The following is a 22,858-nucleotide window of genomic DNA, read 5'->3' as shown; positions in this document are numbered from 1 at the left end:
GTTGGATCGATACGAACTGCAGTAAAAACAAAGATGTGCTTAGATCTATTTATTTTATTCAGTAAAAAAGGACCATTACATTGATAGATGATGATTTAATTGATTTAAGTTAGTTTTCTTGATCATTAAAAATCTATACTTTAAACAAAATGATAACAAATTGGACATTCAAAACGGGAAACAATGTGTGTTCTTCTTTTTCTGATGCTTGAAATTGTATAGACATTTTGTTTCGATGAAAAGTACACGTAACCTCCTAACATTACAGTCAGGCATTCAAATATAAATTTCAGTACAGACAGGCAGTAGAAACTAAAATATACAGTACAGCCACGCAGTCAAAGATAAAATACAGTACAGCCGGACAGTCACATATAAAATACAGTACAGTCAGACAGTCAAAGATAAAAAACAGTACAGTCAGACAGTCAAAGATAAAAAAAACAGTACAGGCGGGCAGTCAAAGGTAAAATACAGTACATTCAGACAGTCAAAGATAACAAACAGTACAGTCGGGCAGTCACAGGACAAATACAGTACAGTCAGGCAGTCAGAGATAAAATACAGTACAGTCAGGCAGTCAAAGATAAAATACAGTACAGTCAGGCAGTCAAAGATAAAATACAGTACAGTCGGACAGTCAAAGATAAAATACAGTACAGTCAGACAGTCAATGATAAAATACAGTACAGTCAGACAGTCAAAGATAAAATACAGTACAGTTAGGCAGTCAAAGTTAAAATACAGTACAGTCAGACAGTCAATGATAAAATACAGTACAGTCAGGCAGTCAAAGATAAAATACAGTACAGTCAGGCAGTCAAAGATAAAATACAGTACAGTCAGACAGTCAAAGATAAAATACAGTACAGTTAGGCAGTCAAAGTTAAAATACAGTACAGTCAGACAGTCAATGATAAAATACAGTACAGTCAGACAGTCAAAGATATAATACAGTACAGTCACGCAAACAAAGATAAAATACAGTACAGTCAGGCATTCAAAGATATAATACAGTACAGTCACGCAAACAAAGATAAAATACAGTACAGTCAGGCAGTCAGAGATAAAACATAGTACAGTAAGGCAGTCAAAGATAAAATACAGTACAATCATTCAGTCAAGGATAAACAATTACACTCATACCTTTCCATGGCTTTATACATTACAATAATAAAGATACAACATACATGGAAATTCCATTTCAAAGAATTAGCAAACTTCAAAATCAAATTTGAAAAGGAAAATGCAAAGAAAAAGAATTATAAAAAAGAAGATGTGGTAAAATTGCCAATGAGACAACTACCCACAAAAAGACCAAAATAACACAAAAATTCACAATTATAGGTCACCGTAAGGCCTTCAATACTGAGCAAAGCCCATACTGCATAGTCAGCTATAAAAGGCCCCGATAAGACAATGTAAAACATTTCAAACGAGAAAACTAAAGGCCTTATTTATGTTAAAAAATGAATGAAAAAGCAAATATGTGACACATAAACAAACGACAACAACTGAATTATAGGCTCCTGACTTGGAAAAGGCACATACATAAATAATGTGGCGGGGTTAAAACATGTTAGCGGGATCCTAACCCTCCCCCCCCCCCCCCCCAATTTTTTGGGAAAGTCTTGTACCTGCAATTTGATATTCAAACTTATATCATTGTATCGTTTTTCTACATATATTGCTTTCAATTATTTATATTTAAGAGTTCCTTTGGAGGAAAAAAATAAAATATCGTTCCAGATGCATGACATTTGTATATGTTACAGGCATTTTCTAAATTTAGGCATTTTGTAAAATGACTGAAATTTCAGGCATTTTCTAAAATGCCTAAAAAGTTGACAGGCATTTTACAAAATGCCTAAAAAGTTGACAGGCATTTTACAAAATGCCTAAAAAGACATAGTCTTTTTGTAAAATGCCTGAAATTTTTAATGAAAATTTCACAAATTGCCTGGCCTGTTTTAGGCAATTTGTGTAAACATGAAATACATGAAATAGATGATAGAAATACAGTGTAAAGCTACAAAAAAGTGATGAGTAAAATAAAGTTTAGATTATTCTTTAAAAATGTAGCCTGCAGGTTAAGTTTTCATGTTTTTCTAGTTTTAATGTCTATAATTAGAAACTCCATAGAGCAACAACTATGAGTTTGTACTAACTGTGTTGTTCATTAATGATCTTCCCGATTTTTGAAGAAGGGCGTTTTGTTCTTACACCTGAACAATGATTTTCAAACCAACTAATTGAAAATGTTGATTCTTATCAGAAAAGTGTTATATGGAATAGAGAAAACTATGAAACTATTTTGAACAAATTTAAGCTTAGAATAAAAAATCTTATTAATAAGATCGGTCGTAAGTATACTGGATTGTTCATGACTTGCGATCAATTTTAGTCGTAATTTATTTTGTTAAACTACTCCTTAATTGCTCATCTTGCAAAATATTGAAAATAAAAATATGATGCACTCAAGTAATAATTTTAACAATTGGTCAAGTAAAAACAAGGACATAATCACATAAAAAATGAGTTAACAACTTCAATTACCATTAAGCATTTGTAAAGTTGTCTCATAGACCTATTGAATATGCATGACATATTTGCCACTGGAAATTTAGCATGCACCAATTCATTGAACTGAAAATTAAAGATGGAATATAAGGTGGTCTTTACACCAGGAATCAGTTTGAACTGCCTGATTATTGCTATTCAATCTGCAATTATGATAATGAAATATCCTTCAGAAAAGCTTTCAGTAAAGTTTCTTTGCGTGATGGTCAGGGTTACACAAAATGTAACTGTAGTGCTAGTGGTAGGACTAGATGTAACACTAAGAATACAAATATGTAACAGTCGCTGTCACCCAAACATTACAAGTAGCAACAAATAAAAGTAATCTTCAGTGTTTATGTAAATGATTTAATTACAATTATAAAACTGCAACTGTTTAAATTGCATGCTATATTTAATGATAGAATAGAATTATCTATTTGATATTTCAAGTTGTTAGATATTGAGCGCATTCCATTCAGTTTCTAATCTTTTAGGCATTTTGTAAAATGCCTAAATCATGCAGGCATTTTAGAAAATGGCTAAAAATTTCAGTCATTTTACAAAATGCCTAAATTTAGAAAATGCCTGTAACATATATATATAGCCAATCCGATAATGAGCGATGAATGAGTTACTAAACTAAGTATACCATTTAATAAGTTGAGTGTCTTTGTAGAAGTATGAACCGTTTGGTTATTTGTACATTTTGATTGTAGTCGATTTAATAAGTACACTGTACAAGAAAAAGGAAAAATTCTAGCAACATACTTAGTCTGAGATATTTTGAAAAGTTTAAAAAAAAACGTACTTCGACCTATACTCTTTTACTGTTACGAACTGTTGTCTCATTTGCTCTCTTACCATATCTTCTGATATCTATATGTCAAACGCGTCAGAATTTTGTATTTATCCATTAAAGCATTTTCTTTCAGATTTGAAATAATTTAATTTATCATATACTAGTATAAAATATTACTAAAATTTTACAGTTCAATAACATTTAAAAAGATCAAAAGGCTATGAAAGGATTACTAGGTTTATTTAACTGAATCTTAAGAATTTCCATAGCGGGCTGATAAAGGTACCTTTATTGACTGCTTTCGGAATGTTATCACATGCCTTTCCGTTTATTTCCGTGACGTTTATCACATGCAACTTCGTGCATTTCCGGAAATTTGATTGAAAACGACAGCAGAACGCGGAAAACGGCAAGTGATAAGACTTTTCCCAAAATAGTTGAGGAGAAAAAATGAATTAAGTTAAACTTGTTTTAAAAGACATAAATGAGGTGACAATATTATTGAAGAACAGGAAAAAACAAATAAAATGCTTGTTATCAATAAAACAATTAAAGTAAATAATTTGTTTTGGTTGTCTGTAAATATTTTCTGAAAGTGCAAAGACAAACACAAATTAAATTTTAATATTTCTTGTCTGTATATCTTCTGCTGAAGTATATGATAAAAAGATAATTACATGTCATTTTTCATATCAGACCCTTTATCGGCCCTCGTTCTTGATATCAGCCCTCGAGCCTCCGGCTCTTGGGCTGATATCAAAACCTTGGGCCGATAAAGGGTTTGATATGAAAAATGCCATGTAATAATCTATACTTAATATGTATTGGAAGTGCGAATATGAATTATCACAGTATTATTATATGAGGATGTGAAATTCAACTTCCTGAGTATTAACTTGAAACCGATGATATATGTAAAATTAAAAGGACCTGATAGACTGATTTCGCAGAGAAGATTAAACCTTGAGATAATTCTTAATTATTTTAATCTCATTAACTAAAGGAAATAAAAAACATTTTTTCAATGACATTCAAAATAAACCACTTTATAGAAGGTTAATGTCAACATCCAATATGTCTAAAATCGAGTTCCCAGTAAACTCATACATTAAACATTTAAGATACCAGGAATTATATATCTGATATACTTTAAAATTAAGCTTTTTCAATAGCTGAAAATAATCCGCATTTAAATCTGCATTTAAACGTCTGGAATCTTCAAAACGCAACAAAAGTAATGTGTACTTATGTTTAAGGTTAAGTCATTGAATTTATATTGAATAACGTTCGTCTACTTTTATTATTACTTGGTTGTAATTGTATAGGTGCAGTGGAGAACGAGTGCACTTCTTTAAATACACATGTATAAATAGGCTGATGTATGTATGTATATGCCTGTCCCATGTCAGGAACCTGTTTTTCAGTGGTTGGCGTTTGTTGCTATGCTATACTTTTTTTTACGTTCACTTGTTTGTACATTTTCTAGTTAATTTCAATTGTTTTACATGTATGGCATGTATGGTGTATGGGTCTTTTAGAGCTTACTTTGCGTGATTGTTTTAAGTCGTACAGTGTCATGTAGCTGTTAATTTCCAGGACGTTTTTGTCTCTTATTAAGTGTTGTTTAATTGACAATCATACCACATTTTCTTTTTTATATGTTAATATTTTTAATTTCAATCATCCCAATTATTAATCTAGTAATTCAGAATAAATATAAAACAACCGTAGCTGAATTTAAATTCGATACAATCCATAAACTGTACACAGAAATGGTTACAAGAAGTTGCTACATATTAACCAGAAGCATCATTCGCACTGTAAAGGATGGAAACAGTCCGATTCCGTACACAGTATATAGCACAGACACCAGCACTTCATACAGCATAAGTAATAAGGAATGTCAAAAAACAATATGTATTGTAAACATTATCTAAAGTAAATTAAAAATTATGTGCACAGTTACGTTGGCATAATAGGTAAAAATTAGCCAGGGGTTTGGTAAAAATTTATGGACAGCAATACAATTAATTAAGGACAAACCTTTTGTTTTCCCACTTATAATAGATATAGGAAGATGTGGTGTGCGTGCCAATAAGACAACTCTCCATCAAAATAACATTTTAAAAAGTAAACCATTATAGGTTAAAGAACGGTCTTCAACACGGAGCCTTGGCTCACACCGAACAACAAGCTATACAGGGCCCAAAAATTACTAGTGTAAAACCATTCAAACGGGAAAACCAACGGTCTAATCTATATAAACAAAACGAGAAACGAGAAACACGTATATATTACATAAACAAACGACAACTACTGTACATCAGATTCATGGTATTGGAGGTACGGAGCATTACATTCTGTCATTGTTAACTGATTTAGTTTGTTCTTTATTATCATAATTTATAATAACCTTTTCTTAATATACTGAAATGTGTCTACTTTGTGTGTCAAAATCTGGAAATTCATAAAAATAATAGTTAATAAACTTATTTTTATATTCACTGGGGATGTGTATGTTTATTTTTAAATTTTCATAATTATTCCATTTGTCGATGATCAATTGTTCATCTTGTCAATTAGTAATAAATAGAATGATACCATTTTTCTAAAGTAAACAATAAAAGGAAAAAAGAAACCAGGAATTATTAATTCTTTTTAAACAATAACCCACAGTTTTTGTTTGGTGGCATGCTCATTTGTATGAATTGTTCTGTCTGATATAAAAATATCTCTTATACTGTTGGGCTGTTGCCTCTATCCAAACGCAAAGTACAGAAATAAATATTACCGGTATCATTTAGTATTCCATTTGATTTAGAATAATCCTGAACATAGAAGCCAACTTTTGGATAAAATAGGGCCGGAAAATATAAGAGGGACATGCAAACGAACAAGCCATGATTTAAAAGAAAAACATAAACGTAACGAACCCTACGAATAAAGGGTGAACAATGTAACATCCTCATGATTCTTCATAATGGTCCATCAACTCCTGATTGCGTTTATAAAATTTGCGAATTATTAATTTTGTTCAACATTTGGACCTCTTGGTTTAATAGTTTCCTTGCGTGTTACGAGCAGCAATCATGTATCAAAAGAATCGTGATAGAAATTCTTAAAAAAAAGTGTTTCGTTAAATCAGCGTTTGATCGACAATAAACATGTAGACAACACCATCAAGTATAGGACAAAGATAGGGTAAAAGAAAGACAATACGTCGCGGATTTATTTTTTAACATGTATAACTTACCTTATGATTATGTGTTGTTAGGATAGATGTATCAATACATGTAAGTGATACAATACGTAAATTAAGTTATTCGTGGCTTTATGCGCCGTTGTCTGATTGTTAGTGTTACTTGACAAGTAAGTGTTTTCTCTCCCTTCTACACACATAAAGTTGAATCGAACGGTGGGAGCAGGTAGTCTAAAATGTTATATTCAAATAATATATGTCCGTTTACAGAACAAATGCTTTTGTTGTTTCTTTGGAATGTTTGTCGTGTGTTCAATGTGTTTTTGTTTTCTTACTCAACTGAACTGTATATGAGTATTTACAACATAAAATCGGTATCATAAATTTCAATAATATACCTTATATCGATACTGTTGAGAATGGAAATGGGGAATGTGTCAAAGAGATAACAGCCCCACAAAAAAGCAGACACCAGTCGGGTACGTCTTGTATTTTTCAGCATTTGGTCGACAATAAACATGTACACAACACAATTAATTATAGGACAAATATAGGGTTAAAGAAAGACAATTCGTCGAGGATTTTTTTTACATTTGGTTAAGAATTGACCATGATATATTCGGATAGAAAGTACTATTTTGAATGTAGATCGGCTTATCCTTCTGCAGCACATAAGATCACCCCTAGTCTTTGGTGGGGTTGGTGTTACTTATTCTTTAGTTTTCTGTGTTGTGTCGTGTGTACATTTCTTTCTGTGTTTTTTTTTTTAACTTTTTTAGCCATTGCCATTCTTTTTTCGATTTATGAGTTTAACTGTCCCTCTGGTATCTTTCGTCCCTTTTTCATCGACTACGGCTTAGAATACAGTTTAAGATGTGATCTATCACGTTATGGTGTCCGTACACATTTTGAAGGGAAGATTTCATCTTCACCAATTGGATCTTATGATTGTGTGTTTTGAACAGCATTCTTCTATCAAGGAAACGTTAACCATAATCAATAATGCAAATGAACAGTGTATCAACTGAAACATATATACACACAATATGCATATTACTGCTATAATGGTGTTACTTACTGATATATGAAAATTAATTGCAATGTTGATATATTGCGTCTTATACATGCTAATACATGTTTTATAACATTTTGCTTTACTGCTTTCGAAAATGAGCAAAATCCTTTTCGTATAGAAATCTATAAAAGGCGTTTTAGTAATTAAAACACTAGCAAAATGTGTGTTGACTTATTCAGTTTCCTGTTTAATGGGGACAGGTAAATACCATAATGTAACACATTAAAAGTATTGTTTAGATGTTTATATAATGTTTGACTACTGTATTTATTTTACTTATGTAATATTTGTTCCCGTGATCTACAGTATAAACCATTGATTGTTTAAATAATTTTGTTTGGGAATGATTGCTTATTATATGTATGTCTGATGCTACATATGAAATTTCTGATACCCGGAGTGTGACCACTTTTAGAACAAGTTGCAGATACACGTTGTATTTGTTTATTGAATCTGACACAGTGTTATAATCAGCAAGATATTTTCTGGATTTCGTGAAGTGATCATTTGTCATTTTTTGAAAGCTTTGCTCACAACTATGTAAGTGTTCCTAAAGTTAATAAAAAAATATGTTATTACAATTCAATACAGACAATGAAAATAATTATTTGTGTTGTCCTAATTCAAAGTTATTTTCCCCCTTTTTTTTAAATTTGTAAGAGCATCTGGTTTTGCATTTATCAATGTTTTTCAACAACTTATGACACCTGTCACTGTGAAGGCTTTTTATATGTTTCTATGCTAAAGTCCAGGGGACTCGGAACACATTGTTCACAAACAGCAAAATATCTCATTATGATTATGTCATGTATGTTTTGTGTGTCCAAAAATCGATTCCTTAGAGTGCATTGGTTATTATAGTAGAAATAATGAACCATAAACACAATGTAAACACAGACAGCTGTTTTGAAAGGACCGATAGTTGTTTGTTTATTTTACAATGCAGTATGGTCTTTTGTTTTTGTTAAATCAATTCATAATTTGTGTAGAGAAAGGCAATAACCTGCAGAATATTAAACAGTTTCAATTTGCATTACTTGCTAAACAATATTAGCACAAAACAAGATGCATATCGTGCCTTCCATTGACAATTCGAACATATCTTGTTTTTTTCCGGAAGTGATTGACATAAGTCCTATGGAGAATCTAGAGTCAACACGTTTACAAATCTTAGAGTAAACAAGCTAAGAATGTAACCACGTTCAATAATACTTAATGCACAACAGAAAGGAAAATCTGCATTTTATCATATAATGAATAGACTCTTGGTTGATTTCCTGGTTTAGAAGTAAATGTACCATTAACTTCTTAACAAAAAATAATTAGTAGAGATAATGGTAAGTAATATCATAGTAATGAATTATGCGATGTGATGCCAAATACATGACAAAATCTTGATAAAATCATAGTTTCAAACAGATAGCAAGACTAAGAAAAGCCTATCAATTGTCGTAAAGTATAGTTTTTAACCAACCCTCATGTACAGTTTATATTCGACACCGGAGGCACAATTCATAAACAACAGAGTACAATGTATACTAGTCTAGTTCAGTTAAAAGTTACATTACAGCATATGCATGAACTCAAAATAAAACAAAAACATACCAAGAGTTCATGGATTACGAAGCGCCAATCAACAAAGCTGCGAGGTAAACATGTATTGTGAGATATTCACACTTCCCATATCACTCTAACTAACAGATAATAAACAACTCCACACAAATCCACACAGTAAAAATCAGTGTGAAAGAACGTCAAGTTCAATAAATGGAATAGGTAACAGTAGAAAGTTAAGATAATATGGGTGATAATAATAATAACCTGAATTATTGGCCTGATTCATTTATAAAGCTTACATTGTCTGTACTGTTTGTGTCTTCGGATGTTTTGCTAATACTTTAAACTTACCGTATTCTAATAATTAATGTCGTTAGCATGGATTTGTGAGTATCCATATAGATTTTCTTGATTTCGTGAAGTAATCATTTGTCATTTTTATTCAAAGCTTTGACCACTTTAAGTTTTCCTCAGGTTTATAGAAAAAAGAATATTGTTATAATTTAAACGAGACAGTGAAAAAAATGAATTGTGTTGTCCTAATCTAATGCTACTTATCCCCCCTTTCTTATAGTTTGGAAGAGCATCTAGTTTTGCATGAATTGATGTTTTTTTCAACCACTTGTGACACCTGTCACTGTGAAGGCTGTATACATGTTTCTAAGCTTAAGCCCAGGGGACTCTGAATACATTGTTCACAAATGGCAAAATATCTCATTATGATTATGTCATGTATGTTTTGTGGGTCCAAAAATTGATTCTAAAGAGTGAATTGGTTATAATGGTAGATATAATGAACCATGAACACAATGCAAATACAGACAGCTGATTTGAAATGACAGATTGTTGTTTGCTTATATTACAATGCAGTATGGTCTTTTGTTTTATTGAATAATCATAATTTGTATAGAAGAAGGCAATCCCCTGCAGTATATTGAACAATTTAAATTTGCATTACTTGCTAAACAATATTAACACAAAATACGATGCATATCGTGCCTTCCGTTGACAATTCGTACATGTCTAGGTTTTCTTTACGGAAGTGATTGACATAAGTCCTATGGAGAATCTGTAGTCACCATGTTTACAAATCACAGAGTAAACAAGCTAAGAATGTAACCACGCTCAATACAATGTATTACTTAAGGCACAACAGAAAGAAAAATGCAACTAACAATCCTATAATGAATAGACTCTTGGTCGATTCCATGATCATGAAGTACATTTTCTTTTTACTTCTTAACACAAGATACACAGAGGATATAGTGGTAAGGAATATCAGAGTGATGAATTGTGCGATGCAATGATAGTTCTAATGCAACAACGTTTGTAACGTTCATTTTGATTGGATAACGTCACTTATCTTAATGGCATCAATTGACAATTGATGCTATAAGACGTACGCGCAAGCGCAGACGACATATGACAGATTTTAAATACATGTTTGATGCTGTTTTCTGTCAGTTTCATTAGAATGGAGATAATGATATTGTAGTTTAAGCTCCGACGGCATCAATTGGGGATTTGATGGTCGCAAATACCCGTTTTCTTTCTCCGCTAACGCGTCGCCAGTAAACCTAATTTGCAACCATCAAATCCCCAAATGCCGTCGGAGCTGAAAATTCAATACAGTTATCTTTTAAATGCATGACACAATCATAATTTTCATCAGATAGCATTATTTAAATGTAAACTCATTAACCCATTCAGTGTTGCATAATAAAAAATGATACAAGAAATTAAATTAAAGGTATCTTGGTTTAATTAAATTGAGAATGGAAATGGGGAATGTATCAAAGAAACAACAAACCGACCATAGAAAAAACAACAGCAGCATAGTTTTCTTACGAGCAGCGATCCTTTGTCAAAAGAAGCGTGACAGGAACACAATACTTGGAGATATACAATTCGTGTGCAAATGGTGCTCGAACGTTTATAATTAGAAAGCTGAAATCGTTAATTTTTCGTAAGGTATAGTTTTTAACCAACCCTCATGTCCAATTGTTATTCGACACCCGTAGGCACATTTCATAAACAACACTTTACAATCAACTCATCATAGATACTAGGATTATTTTTTTGTATATTTACGCCAGTCTTTAAAAGACTCATCAGTGACGCTCCAATATTTATTTTTTTTAAAGTCCAAATAAAGTACGAAGTTGAAGAACATTGAAATGTATACAAGTTCAATTAAAAGTTACATTGCAGAATATGCATGAACTCAAATTAAAAAAAAAACATACTAGTTTTCATGGATTTAGCACAGCCACTCAACAAAGAGGTGAGGTAAACATGTTTGGTGAGAAAGCCATACTCTTCAAAAGATCTTTAAAACACTATCACAATGTATGTTGACTAATTCAGTTTCCTGTTTGTCATTAATATAATGTTTGAACGCTGTATGTATTTTATTTGTGTACTGTATTGTTACCGTGGTCTCAGTTTAAAACGTTGATTGCTTAATATTTCTCTTTGGTAATGTCCAATTAATAAATTGTATGTTTGGTGCTTCATATGAAATATCTAAGTCCCGGAGTGTGATCATTTTTTAAACTATTTGCAAATACACGATGATTTAGTAGCACTCATTTACCAAAGGAAGCATGGTATGACAACAAGACTTGGAATAGCCTATCAATTGTCGTAAAGTATAGTTTTAACCAACCCTCATGTACAGTTGATATTCGACTCCCGGAGGCACAATTCATAAACAACAGTGTACAATATATACTAGTTCAGTTAAATGATAAATTAATGCAGCATATGCATTAACTTAAAATGAAACAAAAACAAACAATATTTCATGGATTTAGCACAGCCACTCAACACAGTTTTAGTTTTCCTCAAGTTTATAGAAAAAAGAATGTTGTTACAATTCAATACAGACAGTGAAAATAATTCTCTGTGTTGTCATTACATGTCCCCTTTCTTATAGTTTGAAAGAGCAACTCGTTTTGCATTTATCAATGTCTTTCAACAACTTGTGAAACCTGTCACTGCGAAGGCTGTATATGATACAATATCTGAAAAAAGTCTAGTTTCCATGTCCCCCACTTCACCAGCAATTATTCTTTTTATTCAACCATCTTTTTTTTAAATTTTAAGTTTCAGTGTAAACTAAATTATATAATGCACCAACCCCTGCCAATTAAACATTCATTCTTATATTTCTTTCGATAAAATATTGTAATTTAAATGTTCAACCCCCCCCCCCCCCCTAAAATCATGTTGTCCCCTGTGTTTTTTTGAAAACTAAATCATTCAAATAATATCCAAATTAATTAAAAAGGCTTCCGATTCTCACATATATGATATATTATATAATAAACTTGCCACTAATTTGTCTTTTTATATTATAACTATAGCATGTAATAAAATTTTGCAAATTTTAAGAGAAAAACAAATTGTCCCCAGGGGTGATTTCCCTCCTGTTACCACACGGTTTTTTTTACCTGTGGAAACATTTACAAGACTTAGATTTATTTTCTCATTATATATTGTGAAGAGCATAATTTCCTGAATGTATTAGTACAAAAAAATAGTTTGAAATGCGGCCAGGTTTGAAAATTCAAGCCCATCCAAGGTAAGAATTTATAGAAAAATACTTATTGGTGTTCTATCCTGTTATGGCATTTTCTTGCACTTTCTGAGAATATTTTTAAATGTGCACCACAACATTAAGTGTGTTTTATATCATCTTTTTAAAAGTTATATGTCACAGTAAATACACTTACATTAAATGTGATAAAAAGGACAAAAACTATCGCGTAATTCCTTTCTGTTACGTTCTGTCATGTAACCTGATAAAAAGTAACAGCATAACCATCATCAGTAACAGAAAGGATGTTCAAGACAATTTCACTGAAGAATCGAAAAGTTAATCTACTATATGCCAACCATATCATTTGATATAAGTTATCACCACCATATCAAATAAATTTCAAAATAATACACAGTATATTGAATAAAAAAAAAGTTTTTTTGCTTTTGATAACAGCAGAGAACATTTAGGCAATTCTAGTATAGTAGATAGTAACAGAAAGGAATTTATTTTAGAATTTTTCATTACCTAGGCAGATTTTTCATCTTGCAAATACAGTTTCAAAGGATAAATGACATTGTTTCCTGTTATCTTCCAATTGTGACCCATCTAAAATGATATTTTTTTCTTTAACTTTAAAATAAAGCAGAAAAATCCTTTCTGTTACCAAACTCTGTCCTGTTACCGTTGTCCTGTTACCCAAAATTCTTTCATGTTACCGACATACCTGACAATATCTAAGTATATTTCTAAACCTTTTATATTGCAAATGCTAAAATCAATGATTGGCATTTGATAAACTATTGTTGGATATACTAGTAAACCACAAATGGTGTCTTAAACTTATTCCTTATTCACATTAGAAACTTTTCAAAATTGATTCACTTTGGTAACAGGAAAGAACATTGTTTTGTGGTACTATTTTTAAAATTGCCATTGTTTCCTTTTTAAACAATTGTTTGAGTTACAGACAACAGTTCCTAGATCCCCAATGTGTGTTCTTCGATTTGTGCTATTAAAAAATCCAGGTCTGAAAAACTAGACTTTTTCAATATCATATAATGATATATGTTTATAAGCTTAAGTCCAGGGGACGCGGAATACCTTTTCCACAAATGGCAAAATATTTAAACATCATTATGTCATATATGTTTTGTGTTTTCCAAAATCGATTCCTAAGAGGAATATCATGCCTTCCATTGAAAATTTGAACATATCTGGTGGGGGTTTCTGGAAGTGATTGACATAAGTCCTATGGAGTAATACAAACTGAGAATATAGTCACAATCAATATTACTTGAAATGTCATACCTTTCAAAATGCATCACACAATCATGATCATTCAAGGGCATACGATACAGTTGTATCCCATATTGAAATTTAGCTGAGAATTTGCATATAGGATATGTTTTGCCTGAATATTTTATGAACAATAGACATGCATGTGCTATTGTTTAATTAAATGAGGTCATCTACCAATTCAATGCTGATTGGTAAAGTTGAAACAGGAGAGAAATAAAAGGTGTGCATTTAAATTTCATATATAACCTGAGTCGAGTAGTTTATATAAATATTTACATGCATTAATAGAAAATACCTTTGTTTTCAAATATTTTAAAAATGTAAGTGATGTTTTATTTTTTAATTTTTTTTTCATATTACATATAAACGTATATTCATCAACAAACACTTTAATTTAAAATTTTAAAAATAAAGTGTAATAATGTAAAACTTTACTTGTCATGATAAAAAGGAAATCAATATAAATAGTCCGTTCACGAAAATCATTAACCCGAACAACTAAATCAGGAAATTACTAAAAGTTTCGAATAAATGTAATAAGTGAACGATTGATAATCATATTTAGAAAATTTTGTGTCGTATTTTAATGTATATCAATGTCCAAAATCATATATAAATCAAGGACAGGAATGGTTATCTATATGACGCTTTATTTTAATACATATTTTATATTAAAATATTTCTAAGTTGTCTTATCTATGACGCTGTAGACGGGGCCTCGGTGATCAAGTGGTATAATATGTACTACTGTAAACATTAGCCAGTCAACACTGAGGTCGTGAGTTCGAACACAGCTCGTGCAGTTACACTTGACTTCAATCTTAATTGACTAGGACAGTTTTCTTGACGAAGGTTGGGGGTTTTTCTCTTGGTATTCCGGCTTCATCCACCAATACAAACTGGCCGCCACGAAAAAGCCCCAAAAAGGGACGTACAATACTTGAGGAACAGTCATTTTCATAAATCGAAAACGACAACGACAAGGCTAGAAATGAAAAAAAAGACACACAGACAAATCATAGCTGTGCCTAAAAGTAGCGTTAAAAAAAATTATATATCAAACTAAATCCATGAAGTTGTAGCAGTAAGGTCATTATTGATATAGATTATAATCAAGTTTCAAAACAAAATTAAAAACGTGCCTTCCATGCACACTATCATTGGTCAGCCGATTTATGACAATCACGGAGCTAATAATAATTGTCCAATTAAAAGGGAATGTAATCATATCGAGCTAACATTAGTGTGTTATTTTTGTATTATTGTTCAGCGTTAAATTCTTCACACATATTCACTTCATCTTTAGTGTTTCAGTGCTAGATAATATCATGATTGGTTTTATATACGCTGGTTTAAAGACAAGTTAGATTGTCAGTCTAATTATTTGTGTTTCTATAAAATAGGAGAGACATGCATGTCATAATGAGAGATGTAAAATTGCTAACAAACTATCAACGAGGAAAATAACATGAAATATATCAGTAAATATAAGTAGGGCAATAACGGAGAAACATATATATTTTTTTATATTTTTATTGAAAAAATATACAACAAACATCCTTATAAAATTAATAGTAAGCTTTTGGTTAACTAGCATGGAATCGGATTTAAACTCTCTCGTGTCTTTACAGACATCAATTAAAACCATATTAATTCAGAAAAAAACCCATAGCATTTGGCAACCTAAAGGTACTGACAGTTTTATTTGAAAACACACATGCATCCTTTTGACCAAAAGGTATTGTCTAAAAAATAGCTGAATTGTATACAATTTAAGATTAATGTACAAAGAAGATGTGGTATGATTGCCAATGAGACAACTCTCCACAAGAGACCAAAATGACAACTATATTTCACCGTACGGCCTTCACCAATGATCAAAGCCCATACCGCATAGTCAGCTATAAAGGGCCCCGAAATGACAATGTAAAACAATTCAAACGAGAAAACTTTTTTGTATATAAAAAAAATGAACGAAAAACAAATATGCAACACATAAACAAACGACAACCACTGAATTACAGGCTCCTAACTTTGAACAGGCTATTACATACAAAGAGTGGCGGGGTTAAACAAAGCGGGATTCCAATCCTGCCTCTAACCTGGGACAGTGCAACATAAGAACGAATAATACACCCTTATCATTACTATGAATATATGTAACTTGACGTTTTGAGAATTGTCTGATAGTAGACATGCATCAAACCAGGGTTTTTGATAATAGTGGGAAAAAAGTTGTACTGTTGATGTTCACATACATTTGTCTTCAATTATTCTGGCTCACCATAAAGCATTTCAATTTTTATAATTAGGACTTAAACAATTTGCCTTCAGAACGACAGATAACATACCCAGACCGAATGAGGAAAAATAAAACACAACTATATTCATACTTTTCTGACCATCATGAAAGTTGTCTTAAGAGACTGGTGATTGTTTGAAAACGTGAACCAATTACAGGATGCGGATTTATCTAGAGCAGAACTATAATAAAGCCCGTTTAGGTCTGATGCTCCACACTTGTTGAACCAGAATCCGCCTCGGTGATGAATAGGATTACATTTTCCCCACCATGCGTCATAATCACGATCAAAAGTACTGAACTGCTGACCTCCCTGTGGCGTGGTGAAGGTCGTCATGTGCATCAGACTATCACCTGAAATAGTTTTAACATATATTGAAAGAAATGAACAAACAATACTGACATGAAAGTGACGCGTAAAATTAGATTTGTTCATTCTTGGGGTTATTACTTAATTAATTTCAATTTAAGTTCTGTTAAATTGTCCCTTTTAAAATAGTTTTTTTTTATCTAAAATCTGATTTATTGCACTATTGCTGTTATAATTAATACCATGTCTACATCATTTGACAGGGCATCCCTGAAGCGTTAGTTTTACTGAACAAACAAGGAGATTGTTCAGTAAATTAATATTAATAATAAATGGTTAGATTTACATGTTACAATATTGTGTTTACAGATTATACAGATTACTACAGAAATTATTTTCCGGAAAAAATACTATCGTGAACCGCTTTGACTCTGTATGTATGCTGGTTGACCTGGTCATGACCTATTGATCAAGGATTACACGATGGAGGCAAATTAACAGTCGAAGCAGTTTGTTATATATTAATTATGTAGGTGAACATACTTGGTTACGAATTGAAGTACATTATATAAGTATATTTATTTATGAGTATGTGATATATTAAATGAAGGATGCGTCAGGATAGTAGGGGTTTAATCTTTATCACTGATCATGATCATGACGAAGTCCACAACACGTGGTTTTAAGATTAAATAATATAGAGACACATGTATTGCTGAATAAATTTGCATATAGCATATATGCGAGAATAATAATTATATGTACAAGCTTATGTCTTTCAAAATTTTACCATGCTTACCACCTGAAAGTGTCGAAATATTTAAGTAGTTCAAAAAATCTTTTTTTAACAGGGCATACACATCAAAATTTGTAGTTTTATAATTTGAACTGTGAGTGCACTTGTGGGTAGAAAATGTAATGAGTGTCACCAACAGATTTATATCATAATAATTGATATCACAGATTTTATATCCTATAATGAGATGTCTATAGTTTAGGATATGATGACGTATTTTAACTTTATTTAATAGTATTTTGATCTTTTCCCAAAAAGTCTTAAAGTAACGACATTCTAGGAAAAAATGTTTATAATCTTCTGTTACATTACATAAGTCGCATTTACTGTCTTCTTTTATCTTCCATTGAAAAGGCAGTTGTTTGCAAGGAAGGATATAATGCAGCAATTTCCATTTAAATATTTTTAATCTGTTATCTTTTAAATAAGTAAATATAAAGTTTAGCATTGATTTAATTGGGATTAACGAATCTAAATTTAGGACACGTTTCCATTTAAAGAAACCTGGAGGCGTGTCTTCATTTCCACTATTAATGTGTGTGTATATCTGTTTTGTTTCCATTACTTGTAAAATTATTATCTTATTTTTTTCTTTTGTATTAATGCAAAGGTTAAGTTTACTTTTGATTTTATTGATTTTTCTGATTTAAGTACCTTGAGCCATTCATTTGGTATAGCATAATTAGGTTTTGAAATTTCAAACATAAAATTGGATTTTGAGGATACTTTATTAGATATTATTTCTTGAGAGATATTACCATTTTGGTCTATTATATCGTTAACGTATATAATACCTTCTTTTATCCAATTTATAAAAACTAAACACTTTCCTTGAAATTTTATCAGTTTGTTTTCCCATAAGATTGTTGTCTAATGTTTTTAAAATTCATATTGAGTTTGGTATTATCTAAATTTTGTACTTTGAACCAAGACTTTACAATTTCTAAGTAGAATTTTGGTAAAGTTTTATGTAGGTTTTGTGTAGAGTAAATGTTGTCTAGATTCGTGTAAAGTAGCATGGAATTAGCACCAATTTTATTAAAGTAAAATGTCGGAATTACTTTCCAGTTAGCAAAATCATCTGCAGTAAGTCTTTTTATCCATGCTAATTGTAGTGCAGTTATATAATTGTCTATATCTGTCATTTTTAGCCCTCCCTCAGTAGTATTTTTTGCTAAGGGTGGTTCGTTTGACCTTTTCTCGTTTACCATCCCATATAAAATTGTAGATAATAGTTGAATAAATTCATGTGGTAGGTTTGTGACTGAAGCTAAATATGCAAGGTTAGGTATAAGAAGAGATTTTACAACTGTTATTTTACCTATCATTGTAAGATTTCTTTTTTTCCAATTACTTATCAATTGTCACATTTCTGCATTTTTTTCAGTATTCAGCTTATCACATTCAGCTCGATCTGTTCCAAAATAAACTCCTAGACTTTTTATTGGTCCTTTATTCCATGTTATATTTTCAAACTTATCTTAACAATGATTTAATTTTCCTAACCAAATGCCCTCAGTTTTTGATCTATTTAATTTTAAACCTGATAGCGTTCCAAAGATTTCAATAATATTAAGAGTGTGACGTACTTCATCTTTTGATTTTAGAAAAAGTGTTGTGTCGTCAGCTAATTGAGAAATCTTTAAACTTTGTGTTTTAGTATCTAGATTAATTTGAAAACCTTTGATGTTGTTGTCTTGTCTTATTCTGCAGGACAAAATTTCTACAGCAATAACAATAATCAGGGAACTTAACGGGCAGCCTTGTCTAATACCGCGTTTAATGTTATATGGTGATGAGACCCACCCATTGTTTAACATACAACCGGTTATGTCTTTGTACAGAGTTTGAACCCATTTGATAAAAGGATTTGGAAGGCCGAATTTCTTGGGTGCTACATACATAAATGGCCATTCCAATGAGTCAAAGGCCTGGGGAAAATCTATGAAGAGCAATGCTCCTTCAATATCAACGTATTCTGCATGGTCTATTACGTCTTGAATTTGACGAATGTTGAAACCTAATATACCTATTTTTTATGTAACCATTTTGGTCACTATGGATGATTTTAGTTTGTATTGGTTTAAGACGTTGTGCTAAAGAATATGCCATAAGCTTTGTATCAACATTGAGTAAAGTAATTGGTCTATATTTGTCTAAAAGAAGTGGGTTTCCCTTTTTATATAATAAAGAGACGACTCCTATTTTTTGTAGTGTGCTCATTTTAAAATTGTTATGCGATGATGACTCATGTACCCATATTTTGACTATTTTATTAAGTGTGACTGTTTATTTAACGCATCATGTAAATATAACGGAATTTGATGAGACTGTTATTAAAGAGAGAGGGTTAGCGCTATAGAACCAGGTTTAATCCATCATTTTCTACATTTGAAAATGCATGTACCAAGTCAGGAATATGACAGTTCTTGTCTATTCGTTTTTGATGCGTTTTGTTATTTGATTTTGCCATGTGATTATGGACTTTCCGTATTGGTTTTCCTCTGAGTTCAGTATTTTTGTGATTTTACTTTTTTCAGATACATTGCAGGAGTTTTATTATTAATACTATTGATTATAGAAATCGAATGAGATACTAAACATATCTCTATAATTAGTTATTGCGTACTTTGTTTATTTATCATGTTCATACGATCTACATGTACTTGAATAAAAGTCCAAGATCACAAATAATGACACTGCTAAGAAATTTAATTCCGTAAGGTATATTTGAAATTGAATCAAACATCAAGTTTTCAATTTGTTTTTTTTTAATGGTAGAGATTAAAGGGTTCTCCGTGACGTGACGGTCAAACAAGTTAAATTCTAATCTGATTAACAGTTAAGATAAGAGAATTCCAAAGAAAACTTTTTAGAGAGAAAGCATCCGTCCCAACACTTGACTTTAGCTACCACCAAACCTGTGGTAATTTTTTTTTATAGCTTACATTGTCTCTGTTCTTTTGAAAGGATTTTTTTGTTTGTTTCTGTTTGTTTGTTTGTTTGTTTGTTTTTATTTTTTTATATATTTTCGTTGTTTTGTTTATTTTTAATCTCAGTTCATGTGTACTAAATTGAACTGTATTGTTAGAGTGTCCTTCACTGAATATATCTGTGGTTATATCAGTCAGTGGTCTTGTTACCCCAAAATAAAAGAGCGCCGCGCACTTGGTACTCTCAGTCGCGCTGCCATTGCTTTCCTCCTGCCTCGTCCTTCTGCCCTGACACCTTTTTAAGAAACAAATTGTGCCGTTTTGTAAAATGATTGATACATTTATTACGGATTTAAAGTGTACTGATAGCCACACAAGACCAATATTGCAATGTGGTGTGCCCTCGTGCATGAACATTCAATATTTTGTTTATGTTTTTAAAGTAAGAGGGCCAGTAAAACATAAATCTCATAAGTGTATGATAGACAGGCAAAACAAAAGCGGTTGTAAATATACCTGCTGTTCCACTGAAGCCTGAAACTCTTAAACGGTATTTATCAGACTCATCATTGATATAGAACTCAGAATAACTGGCATATTTCCACACTCCATCCCACGACTCCATCAAAATCAACATTTCAGTTTTACGGGACGAAGTGAGCCAGTATAAATTGCGATTTCCTAAATAATATAAATTAGATATATAGCATCGTAAACTACACTATATCAACAAACTGTAGTTTATAATAACAGTTGGTAGTGGCAAACATCAATTTATATAGTTATTTGTCGTACTTTTTATAAGCTAATATGATGTATATATCTATTAATGGTTTAAAGAAATATGTAGTCATGAGTGTTTTCGTCTGTCAGTCAATGGTGGATAGTTATCGTCTGGTTATTAATCAAGCACAATGTAGGTTTTAATTTCTTTGCCATGTTGGTCTTTTGTTGATAGTTGTCTCATAAGTAATCATACCACATCTTCTTTTTTATAGGGTTTGTAAAAATAACTTAATAATATATTTTTACCGGAAACACTTACGAGATAAAACGAAAGTCTTACGAGCGATGCAATAAGTCGACATGTATTTCACTATTTCAAGTTGTATTTGTCTTTTTGAAAGTCAATGTTCATGTTCCATTTATTAATAAACAGCAATCTTTTGTATCGTTTTAACTATCAGTCTTAGCGATTTTGAAATAAACAAGTTGTTGTTGTACATTTTTACTGATCTTTCAAAATACCAAACACTGAACTATTTGATACATGTTTTACAATGCTAGGGAGTATGTTAGAAAACAACATGTGTTTGCAATGGTCCTACGCGTGGAACCTGATGTTCAGTTGTGAAGAATTGGAAGTAGTAGTTTGGACTCTATAGGTTTACTTTTACCAATTGGGACTGAGTTGTTTCAGTGGCACTCATATCGTGTGTTGTTATATCTATCTATATTTAGATATACAGCCATAACATTTATTGAAATATTTATAACTTGAATTGTAACTACCATTAAGTGTCAGATTAATGATTTTAAGTCATAGCAAACATAGAAAATAAACATACCTATCCAACCTTCAGTGTCTGTATTTCCAAAGCCATATTTATAACTCCACCAACTCATATCAAAATTTACTGAACCATTCATCCTGTGTTGGAATACCTTCAAACAAAAAAGATATAAAAGAGTACAATGCAAACCAAAAGCATATACAGTACCATTTATACATGTATGTTCTCAGGTTCAGTAGCGGATCCAGGAGATGGTTCTAAGGGTTGGAACCCCCTTTTTTATTTATACATGTATGTTGTCAGGTTGCAACTTGGTAAGTAATCTATTAGCTTTGATGATAAATAAAATAGTTCTCAAAGGTACCAGGATTATAAGTTAGTACGCCAGGCGTGCCGTCCACATAGGACTCATCAGGGTCGCTCATATCAAAGTATTTATAAGGCCAAACAAGTAAAAGTATGAAAAGCATTGAGTATCCAAAAGTCAAAAAAAAAGTTGTGCCAAATACGGCTAAAGATCCGTGGTTTTTCGAAATACTCCAAGTTTTGTAAACAGATATTTATAAAATTAAAAACCAATTGTTCAAAGAACAATTGAAGGTCTTTCCAACAAAAAGTATCTATTTTGATATGAAAATATTAAAATTCAGTTGAAAATTTCAGTTCCTATGGCTTAATGATGTATAAATATGAATTTCAAGAAAAGGTCAAAATCTAGAACGTCCAATTAACCTATGACCTTGACCTCAATGTTAAGGTCATAAACCAAGGATTCCAAAACAAAAGACCCTATGTCTGTATTATGTATGGTTCATGAGTATTATCCCTTTACGCATAATTCTAAATATAAAAGGGGCAAAACTCCCATTTATTGTCTACGCACCCTTTCAATCAAAATTTATAAGTTACGACATGTCGCAACTAACAATTTAGTAAAAATAATTTGTCGAAATCTTAAAAGGTAA

At 31.5% G+C, this 22,858-nt stretch overlaps 1 protein-coding gene across 1 annotated transcript; it reads right to left on the bottom strand.

Annotated features, from left to right (window-relative positions):
• Positions 1-16,425: 16,425 nt before the first annotated feature.
• LOC134719336 (angiopoietin-related protein 2-like) lies at positions 16,426-22,029 on the bottom strand. Its single transcript, XM_063582346.1, has 3 exons — positions 21,948-22,029; positions 20,896-21,060; positions 16,426-16,694 (listed from the first exon to the last, which is right to left on the bottom strand). The coding sequence occupies exons 1-3, from the start codon at positions 22,027-22,029 to the stop codon at positions 16,426-16,428; spliced, it is 516 nt and encodes a 171-aa protein (XP_063438416.1).
• Positions 22,030-22,858: the final 829 nt, after the last annotated feature.

This window comes from Mytilus trossulus, chromosome 5 (genome assembly GCF_036588685.1).
Source record: "Mytilus trossulus isolate FHL-02 chromosome 5, PNRI_Mtr1.1.1.hap1, whole genome shotgun sequence".
Taxonomy (NCBI): Eukaryota; Metazoa; Mollusca; class Bivalvia; order Mytilida; family Mytilidae; genus Mytilus; species Mytilus trossulus.
The sequence above is the reverse complement of the archived record's forward strand: the minus strand, read 5'-3'. Positions and strand labels throughout refer to the sequence as shown.